Source organism: Accipiter gentilis, chromosome 9 (assembly GCF_929443795.1).
Source record: "Accipiter gentilis chromosome 9, bAccGen1.1, whole genome shotgun sequence".
In the NCBI taxonomy this organism is placed as follows: domain Eukaryota; kingdom Metazoa; phylum Chordata; class Aves; order Accipitriformes; family Accipitridae; genus Astur; species Astur gentilis.
Window position 1 is genome coordinate 27,743,810 of NC_064888.1, and position 10,019 is coordinate 27,753,828.

At 56.0% G+C, this 10,019-nt stretch overlaps 2 protein-coding genes across 6 annotated transcripts in view; both read left to right on the forward strand.

The window, feature by feature from the left end:
- The window catches only part of DNMBP (dynamin binding protein), a 36,431-nt gene extending 26,778 nt beyond the window's left edge, over positions 1-9,653 (forward strand). For 4 of the 5 annotated variants that reach the window (XM_049811269.1, XM_049811272.1, XM_049811271.1 and 1 more), the window contains 13 exons: positions 426-613; positions 1,234-1,333; positions 1,868-2,015; positions 2,541-2,558; positions 3,232-3,431; positions 4,808-4,938; positions 5,180-5,284; positions 5,491-5,619; positions 6,046-6,378; positions 6,820-7,002; positions 7,078-7,276; positions 7,374-7,828; positions 8,188-9,653. In XM_049811269.1, the coding sequence (XP_049667226.1) occupies positions 426-613; positions 1,234-1,333; positions 1,868-2,015; positions 2,541-2,558; positions 3,232-3,431; positions 4,808-4,938; positions 5,180-5,284; positions 5,491-5,619; positions 6,046-6,378; positions 6,820-7,002; positions 7,078-7,276; positions 7,374-7,828; positions 8,188-8,373 (2,375 nt within the window). In that variant the 3' untranslated portion in view covers positions 8,374-9,653. The remainder of the gene's footprint in view (positions 1-425; positions 614-1,233; positions 1,334-1,867; positions 2,016-2,540; positions 2,559-3,231; positions 3,432-4,807; positions 4,939-5,179; positions 5,285-5,490; positions 5,620-6,045; positions 6,379-6,819; positions 7,003-7,077; positions 7,277-7,373; positions 7,829-8,187) is intronic. The other variant, XM_049811273.1, reaches the window with a different exon arrangement.
- ATP6V0E2 (ATPase H+ transporting V0 subunit e2) overlaps positions 1-10,019 on the forward strand; it is an 87,703-nt gene that overhangs the window by 43,743 nt on the left and 33,941 nt on the right. The window lies entirely within an intron of this gene.

A 10,019-nucleotide genomic window follows, 5' to 3' on the forward strand; every position in this document is an offset into this window, starting at 1 on the left:
TCGGCTGGCAAGAGGGCGAGGAGGGGACCAGGGCTCCCCTCCCCATCGGCTCAGCCCCACGGAGTTTCCTGGAGCGGCAGAGCTGGAGAGCGGGGGTAGGAGAGGCGTCTGGACCCGGCCGGCATTGGGGCACGAGTGTGGAGCAGGTTTGTGTCGCTTGGTGCCTGCTGTCCCAATGCCGGGGCATTGCAGTGTTGCTGGTGCTGCGAGGGCAGGCTGTGGGAGCAGACCTGGGCTCCCTGCTGCCCTGGGGCTGGGAGAGCCAGGATTAGCCCCTCCAGAAAGGTCCCTGCATGGACAGTCCCTCTCTCTAACGGTCCTGTTTGGCAGTCTTACGGGTTGCGTATGCCACAGTTCAGGTGCTACTTGTCCCCTGTCCTTGCATCCTCGCTGGCTGATGCTGATCTTGCTTGTCTGTCTTGCAGAGATGACTCTCCTGTCCTCCCAGACACCATCCCTGGAGACCTCCTCGGCTGCCACTGAGAGCCCAGAGCAAAGGATGCTGGAGAAGAGGTCCAAGGTTATTGAGGAACTGCTCCAGACGGAGCGGGACTATATCCGAGACCTGGAGATGTGCGTGGAGAGGATCATGGTGCCCCTGCAACAGGCACAGGTAGGAGTGTGGGGCCAGCTACGACACAGTACTGGTGGGATGGGGTGAGGATACAGAGTCCACTTGTTCTTGGAGGCAGCCAAGCAGAAGCACAGGAATCCACAGACGAAATTCAGCTATGCTGAGGGGAGCAGGATGGTTCTCACTGCTCCCTGCACTCACAGAAATAGCCCATCTGTTTTGGGATCCTGCTGAGCTCTCACCGTTGCTGAGAGCAAGAGACCTGGCAGCAAGTATCACAGATTCATCTCCTGGGGCGGGAAACGTTCCTCTTCATTTGGTTTGTGGGTTAAATTCAGTGTCAGGAGAAAGAAAATATGGGGTCTTGGCATGGGCACAGAGTTGGTGGGAGGAGAGGAAGAATAACAGGTAAACAGAGTGAGGGATGGATGAAATTTCTGGGAAAGAGGAGGACACTGTGGTAGGACACATAAGGAGTGGGAATTTCAGTGCGCTGGGGGATGAGGGAGTGAGTACAGAGTCACTGTGATGGGAGGAGGTCACACCAGGTGGCTAATGTGAAGCTGAGGACTGGTGGGTTGCAGAAGGGCAAGGGGGGGCTGTTGGGTCTGACTGGGACATGTTCCCCCATCCAGGACATCTCTCTTCCCATTCCCCAGATGCAGAACATAGACTTTGAGGGTCTTTTTGGAAACATCCACGTGGTAATTAGCTTCTCCAAGCAGCTGCTGTCCACCTTGGAGGCTTCAGATGCCATTGGTATGAATTCTGCTGTTACCTTTTCTCAGCAGGCTGGGATGGGCTTTGCTAGTGGTAGGGCAGAACAGTTTAAATGGTGGGAGAGGATCACGGGGCTGGGCTTCCTCCCTACTGGTCCCCATCACTGCTTATCAGTCCAGCAGTGAAGCCTAGGGGGTCTGTGTTGCCCCATGGGTCGCTATGCTGAGAAACATGGTGCCTGTGGCCCTCCATGGCCCCTTACCCCAAAGCAAGCCCCACTTCTCACTCCTGTGCTGCCAGCTTTTGCTGCTCAGGCCTTGGGCAGCCTGTGCCTTTGCTCTCTGTGGTTCCAATGACCAGTGTCCCCGCTTCTCACCCTTGGGAGACCTGGATCAATTGAGCTCTCTGTGCTAGTGGGTGATGAGGAGGCATTCTGGGTGCTCTAGTAGCACTGTCTTCTTGAGCTGTGTGTGGAATAGGGACACTGGGCATCTCACCATGAGACACACCAGTGTTGCTGGAGACAGCTGGGGACCAGGAGACACTGAAGTCCTGCTTTGCTGCTGTCTTCAGGGCCAGTGTTCCTGGCACAGCGTGAAGAGCTGGAGAACGTCTACAGGGTGTATTGCCAGAACCATGATGAGGCCATTGCACTGCTGGAAACCTATGAGAAGGATGAGAAGATGCAGAAACTGCTCCTGGATCTGCTGGATAGCCTCAGGTTGGAGCCTGTGGCTGTGGTAGCCACCAGGCTGGGGTAGGGGGATCAGTCTCCAATATCCCTGCCCCTCTGCCAGCAGTGCTTGGACAGTTCAGGTGATGACTGGAGAGGGGCTGCCGTTGTCACTGCATAGTTGACCAGGGTCTGGGTTCAGATGGCCCCTGCCCCAATGCACAGGTGCTGGGACACCTGTAGGCCCCCCTAAACTCTGAGCAGAAGCCACCAAGGTACAGAGAAGGTGGCATGTCCTGGATTGAGGGCTTCTGTTTCCCAAGCTCTGCCCCACCATGGCTGGTGAGGAAGGAGCCGCTTTGCCTGGCTCAGCGACTACCAGGGCTCCAGCTTGTGGAGGTTAATGCCCCAGGAGCCAGCAGTGCTGGCTGCTGCTCTGGGGGGCCAGGGCTGCCCGCTGCCCTGGCAGCATCACTGTGGGATGGGGTGAAGGCGCTGGCTGTGGGATTGCACGCCTGCCGCCCCATTAACCCATTGCTTTTCTTTGCTTTTTGGCATTCTGTGGGCCGGCAGGAGCCTGTACAGTGAGTGGTAAGTGCATCCTTCCTGTTGGTCCCCGCTTGTCTGTCTGTCTTGGCCTGCCTGCTCCTTTGTAACTAACCTCCTGCCACCGGCTGGGTGCATGTTGGGGGGCCCTAACAGTGCCTTGTGGAGGCACGTCTGGGAGGAGCAGGGTGTCTGTGGCATGATCACAGCAGAGGCAATGTGTGGGCTACACAGGCAGGCAGCACAGGTGATAAGGCGATGGGGGGTCTTGGGCAGGAAACACATTTCAGGAGCAGTGAGCCCCAAGGAGCCAGGAGAGCCCTGCACTGACTGTCTTCCTCAGCACAGTCAGTCTGTCCTGCACTGGGGGACAGATCTGGGCAGCTGGGTGGTGGGACGGAGTCTGAAGCAAGCGGCACTCTGGTAAGTGTGATGCTGTGCCTATGTGGAGTTTCACGGTGGGTCTGGTGATGGAGGGGACCTTGACTGGGAAGGGTCACCTGGTGTGAGTGAGGTCTGGAAACCTGGGGTTGATCTGAGAGCATCAGGAGTTCAGGAGTGCAATATGTTTGGAGATGAGGGTGGGATGACTTAGGGAGTACAGTGGATTTAGAGGCTTTGGTGTTCTGAGTCTGATTGGCATTGGTTTGAGGGAGCAGAATTTGCATGGCAGAGCTGGACTGAAACCTGGTGCATCTCCTTTGTTCCAACTTCCCAGGGGCTGCACAAACTACATTAACCTGGGCTCCTTCCTCATCAAGCCAGTGCAAAGGGTGATGAGGTACCCACTGCTGCTGATGGAGCTACTGAGCGCCACACCCGAGGCTCACCCTGACAAGGCACCGCTCACAGCTGCTGTCCTTGCAGTCAAAGAAATCAACGTCAACATCAACGAATACAAGCGCCGGAAGGACCTGGGTGAGTAGCTGGGTAGTGCTAGGGAGAGAGGAGACAGGAGTGGGTGTGTTGAGGCTGGCGTCTGTCGGCTCCTGAGCCTTACCTGGCAACTACAGTCATGGAGGGAATTTGCTCCCAAAGTCTGTGCCCTCACAGAAGGGTGGTAGAAGAGCTGCATTTAAAAAAATCTGAACATGAGATACAATACTTAAAGTAGCACAGTATACATTTGACTTCAGCTGTTTCTTGTGATACAGAGATATGAAATATATGCAGTTGCTGTCTACATGGCTATTAAATGAAAACAAAAATTATAAGAATTTGTATTTAAAGTTTAAAAATGCAATTTTAAACAAGTAGGGAATTAATCTGCTAGGGCAGTCTCTGTCTTACTGAGACTAAGTTTGAAGGTATATCTGTAGACAGGACAGAGTCACAGAGGTGCTGGCTGCAAGAGCCCTCTGAGGTCTTCTGTCCAGCCTCCTGCTTGGAGCAGGTTTGTCTCCAGTGTTGGCTCTGATCAGCCATGGCTCCCTCCAGCTGATTCTCACTGACCTTCAAGAATGGAGATTTCACAGCCTCTCTGCTGACCTGTGCCAGGGATCCATCACCTTTGAGGTGAAGCTGTGCTCCCTGATCCACCCTGAAGCTCCCAGGCTGCCATCTGTGGCTGCTGCCCGTCCTTGTGTTGCCTGGCACTGCTCAGAGGAGTTTGGCCCCATCACCTTTGTAGCTGCCCTTCAAGTAGCTGCTGGCTGTGAGCAGACCCCCCTCCGGCTCCCCCAGCTCTCCTTGTGGGGCCTGAGCTCTCCCTGTGGGTCAGGAGTTCTGGTTCTCCCACATCTCTCTTGATCTGGGGGCATCAAAACTGGCCACAGTATTCAAGGGCAGCCTCCCCAGGACTGACCGGAGGGAGAAAATTATTCCCTTTGACCTGCCAGCCACCCTCCTTGTTTTCCCTTGGAAGCCCCTGACTTGTGCAAGTCTTCCAGTTTACTCTTTCCACATAGCCCCACTGAAGCTGAAATGACATAGGCTGCCTGTACTGATTGCTCATATTTGCTAAAGAAGCAATATAAATACATTCTGTATGTCCAGTGATTATTGTACACCATTTCCTATGTCATCTTATACTAATGCTATGCATAATCCTATGGAAGAGTTTGAATGGTGGGTCTACAAACTGTAGGTCATATCAAGAGCCAAATAGGGGATTACAGGTGGCACAGTGCTGGATTTCAAGGTGACGTATGGTGTGATATGATACAATATGTGGTGTACTTGGGACTGCAGAGGCTTAGGGAAAGGGAGAACTAACACGGCAATTGTTGATGAGGCACTGTAAGACATGGGCATTGTGCTGAAAAGGGTTCTGATTTCTACATCAATCTCTTTAGTGCTAAAGTACCGGAAGGGGGATGAGGATAGCCTCATGGAGAAGATCTCCAAGCTCAACTTCCACTCTATCATCAAGAAATCCAACCGTGTGAGCAGCCACCTCAAGCATCTCACAGGCTTTGCACCCCAGGTAATGTGCATCAGCTGCCAGATGCACTTAGACCCAGCAGTGCTTCTGCAGTGGTGTCTGCTGTCCCCCCACACCCCTTCCCTGATGAGTAGCTCTCATCCAGGCCAGCAAGGTGGAGTGAGCTTAGGGTCTGAACCACCTATCTCTGCTGTTCAGCCTGTGGGCAGGAGGCCCCACATCTCATACTCTGGGAGGTACTGGAGTCCTGAATTGCCTCCCTTGAGACATATTTCTCTCACAGCTGAAGGATGAAGCCTTTGAAGAGACAGAGAAAAATTTCCGGATGCAGGAGCGGCTGATCAAGTCCTTTATCCGGGACCTTTCCCTCTACCTGCAGCACGTTCGAGTGAGTTGGTCTGGGTGTGATGCCTAATGCGTGGGACTTGCCAAGTACTGCCCCTCCTGCCTGCATGGTGTGTACCTGCAGTGCCGCTGGCCAGTGCTCAGGCCCTCAGCCCTGCCAGGGCCCTCTCTCAGGGTCTGGGCTGCCCTGGGAGGCCTCTTCTCCTGAGCAGCAACCATGGCCATGCTGATTGTGTGTCCCTGGTGCAGGAGTCGGCTTGCATGAAGGCGCTGGCAGCAGTGAGCATGTGGGACCTGTGCACAGAGAAGGGCAGTGGGGACTTGGACCAGTTCCAGAAAGTGAATCGGCTCATCAGTGACCAGCTCTTCTCCAACTTCGTGAGTGAGGCTGTGCTCTTGTGTGCTGGGGGCACCCCTCTGGGGCCCTCCTGCAGATGGGGAGCCCCTGGGAGCCTGCAGGGAGGGTAACACAGCCTGGGAGAGGTGTGAGCACTCCTGTTCGGCTCTTCCTTCTGGAGAGCTTTGATCCCTGTGCATTTATGATGTGTATTGAATGTGTCTGTTATATACACATTTTTTTACAGCACTCTACATGAGTGGTTCAGGTATTTGCCATAATGTTGCCCACACTGGCACATTTATGTAATATGATAGAATAATTCCTGTTGGAAGTTACCTCTGGAGCTCTGGTGGGTGCCATCAGGAAGATGGACCCTGCTGTGTGCTGGAGGGTGAGCTGCTAGTGTTCACCACACAGTGAGAGCGAGCATCTCATCTTACCTGCTCTGCATTTCTGCCCACCAGAAAGAACGGACGGAGCGACTGGTGAGCTCGCCCCTGAACCAGCTGCTGAGCATGTTTGCAGGGCCCCACAAGCTGGTGCAGAAACGCTTTGACAAGCTCCTCGACTTCCACAACTGCACAGAGCGAGCGGAGAAGCTGAAGGACAAGAGAACACTGGATGAGCTGCAGTCAGCCCGCAACAACTACGAGGCCCTCAATGCCCAGCTGCTGGACGAGCTGCCCAAGTTCCTGCGCTTTGCCAAGGAGCTGTTTGCCAGCTGTGTGCGGGGCTATGCCGAGGCACACTGCGACTTCGTGCGCTTGGCCCTGGAGGAGCTGAGACCCCTGTTGTCGGTGGGTTCCTGGAGCACAGCCAGCGCTCTGGGCTCAGTGCAGCACTAATCCCTGCGCAGGGCTTGTCCCTGAGCCTCTCTGGGTCCCATCCCATTGCGGGGGAAACTGTTGCTGCAGTTTCAAGTCCCAGGTGCCTTAGGGAGGGCTCCTGTGGGATGCTGTCAGGGCAGGGATTGTGGGGTCATGATGCAATTGCGTGCAGAGATGGTGAATGCTCTGGCTGCTCCTGGAGCAGTGGGAGGAGAGCATTTGCCTAAGAGAATCTCAGGTCATGAGTTTGGGGACCACTCAGAGCTGGGTCCAGACAGGACTGCAAATCTGGGCCTGATGCAAGTCACAGGCAGGACTCGGAGCCCCTGCTTAGCCTTCTGCTGTAGCTCTTGGCCACTTTTCCCAGCAGCTGTCACCTAACCATGACCTGCAACCCTGCTCTGGTTTCAGTTGCTGAAGGTGTCGGGCAGGGAGGGGAACCTCATTGCCATCTTCCAGGATGAGCACAGTCGAGTCCTCCAGCAGCTCCAGGGCTTCACCTTCTTCCCAGAGTCCCAGGCAGCTCCCAAGAAGCCTTTTGAAAGGAAGAGTGTGGAGCGTCAGTCCGCCCGGCGGCAGCCCCTTGTTGGCTTGGTGAGTTCCCTCTACCCCATGTCAGGGCTTGCAGTGCCCAGGACAACCACTCACACCTGCCTTATTCCTCTGCAGCCTAGCTACCTCCTGCAGTCGGATGACATTCGAGCTGCCCTCCTGGCCCGCTATCCCCCAGACAGTCTCTTCCAGGCAGATCGCAATTTCAATGCTGCCCAAGACCTGGATGTCTCACTGCTGGAAGGAGACATCGTGGGTGTCATCAAGAAGAAGGACCCCATGGGCAGCCAGAATCGCTGGCTCATAGACAATGGGGGTAGGTGGCTGCTCCCTGCCCTTGGTGCCTGCTGTGAGTCCCCTCCTCCGGTCCCCCTGTGCCCCAATATGAGCTCCCTTCCTCTCTCTCTCTGCAGTGACCAAGGGCTTTGTGTACAGCTCCTTTCTGAAGCCCTACAACCCACGCCGTAGCCAGTCAGATGTCTCTGTGGGCAGCCACTCTTCTAACGAGTCAGAGCACAGCAGCTCCTCTCCCCAAAGCAACACCACGCTGACCTTCAGCCCCACTGGGGCGGCTGTCACCTTCACTCAGAAACCCCTGCAGGACTCGGTCTCCCTAGTAGACCCATACCAGTCCCTGCAGCACCCCTCAGAGATGGACTCCCCGTCTCTGCCCCAGCTTGGCTCTGGTGATGGGACAGCCCTGCTGGAGCCTAGTACAGTGACATCTCAGCGCCGCTACAGCCGCTCCGAGCTGGGCTGCAGCCCTGGCTCTCGCAATGGGCACCCTGCCAAAGCGCATCTCAGGCCTGCGCCCTCGGTGGAGGACAGAGACTCTGGGCTGGAGAGCAGCGAGTCAGAGGGCAACCAGGTGAGCCCTCAGCCTCAGGGAGGGGCTGGGGATGCTGAGGGCTGACCTCCTCACTTGAGTTGGGGCTGAATCATCCTCCTCCCTAGCAGTGACCAGGGAAGGGTGGGAGGTGGAGGCTGCTTTGTCCCAAAGGGCTGAGGTAGGGGATGAAACCTTTTCTCCCAGCAGTAGAGGTGTAGAGGCAGAGAATTAGGCTGCAAATGGGGGTGGGCAGGTGGGGGCATCTCTGGCAGAGGCCAGGATGGGGCTTGGGCTGTCACTGTTTGGGAAGAGGAGCAAAAGCCCACACATCCAATGCAATGTGACTGCAAGGCTGTGTGGCATGACCATCCACCTGACACTCTCCTTCTGCCTGGCAGGTCTATTACGCTCTCTATACTTTCAAAGGCCGCAACGCCAACGAGCTGAGTGTGTCAGCTAACCAGAGACTCAGGATCCTGCAGTTTGAGGACATCACGGGCAATCGGGAGTGGTGGCTGGCTGAGGCGCATGGGAAGCAGGGCTATGTGCCCTCCAGTTACATCCGGAAGACAGAGTACACGTGAGGTGGCAGGCAGAAGCCTGCACCCTGTGCCTTGTTCCTGCCGGCACTGCCAAGGGCCTTGGGGAGGCTGACCAGCCCTGCAGCCCCCGCTGCTTGCCCTGAGGCTGCGTCCCTCGCAGCCCTGCAGTGCTCCTGGGCCCCACCACACTGGCTGCTACCTCCCCTTCTGGGGAGGAAGAAGGGTGGGCTGGCAGGGCAGGCAGGAGCAGCTTGTGTGAGGGCAGGGATGAATTCACCTGGGCTGTTTGAGCCTCCTGTGTCCAGCCAGGAGCAGGGGAGCAAAGCTTGGGGCCATGGCCCTGGAGGGTAAGGCTCAACCAAGGCTGAGGAGCTGCTGTGAGTTTAAATTGTGGAAGGCTAATGCTGAGTTTCTGGAGTCCATCTTTAGCCAAGTAGTGTGAAAAGCAACCCAGGCCCTGTGAATGTGCTCCCTGTGCCTTCACGGCAGCAGCAGCAGGAGCCTGGTCTCGTCTGTCTGTGCAGGCCCTCGGGGTGGAACATCTACACACTGCCTGGGGAAGCAGCTCTGAGGTCCACTGAGAGTAGCTGAGCTCCAGGGCTGGGATGGGCCCAGCCTCTGAAAGCCCCCATCGCAGGGGCCTTAGTGGGTGCTTCATCCCCATGCTGGATCTTCCAGGGGCTTGGGCCTCTCCAAGCTCTGCTGCTAGCAGCAGCCATCAGGTTCTCATCTTCCAGGTATCTCCAGTGCTCAAGACCTGTCTTTGCACTGCCATGCCCACCTGGCTGCTCTAGACTGGGGCAGGGCAGAAGACAAAGCACAGTCTGTCCTCCAGCCTGATTTTTGGGGGGGCTCTGACCAGGACTGCCTCACCTGTGCTTTCCTGCAGGGCACTGGAGATGGTGCTGATGTTCTGGGAGGGTAAGACCCTCCCCAGAAGGGATGTGATGCCCTTTGCCAGGGTGGTGTGTCTTACCTGCTGCTGCCATGTCCTGAAAGAGGGAAGCTCCCTTCTCTTGGGACAATATTTGTATCCCCTGTACTGCTGCTCTGTAAATAAAGATTTGCCCTTGTGTATAGGAGGGGCCTGTGCAAGTGTCAGGAGAGCTGGGAGGAGGAGTGCCTGGCCAGTGCTGGGCTAGGAGGGCAAAGCCCACAGGCTTCATGGAGACCCTGCAGGGCTAGGAAGAACATTATCCTTTCAGTGGGGTTCAGAATGCTTCTGCCTTGGTCTTTGTGCTAGCTGCAGCTCAGACACTACGAAACCCTCAGAGGGAAGTTCTTCATTAAGATGAAGTGATTGCGCTGTCCTCTCCCCTGCTGTGTGTTACATGACTTGGCTGAGGCTGCTGGTGGCTTGTGTCGCTCCTGCCACCAGCAAGGGTGAAGGGGTTTGCCCTGCTGTAAGTGGGTAGGCAGCATGCACATGGGCACAGGCTCTCTGTATGCCAGCAGCCGATGTCAGTGCTACAGCTCCTGGCTTCCATGCCCAAAAGCAAAGAAGGGCCAAGAGTTTGTCAACAGTAACCACCAGATTTTGTGCATGTCAGTATGGCATGCACACATGCCTGCACCTCTCCAGCTTCACCACAGTCAGGTTTGTAGTCTGGAGCCACAGCCCAAAATCTGCCCCACTAGATAGCCCCAGGGACTGCCTCATTTGTTGGCGCTACAAAGGGAGCTGTAGC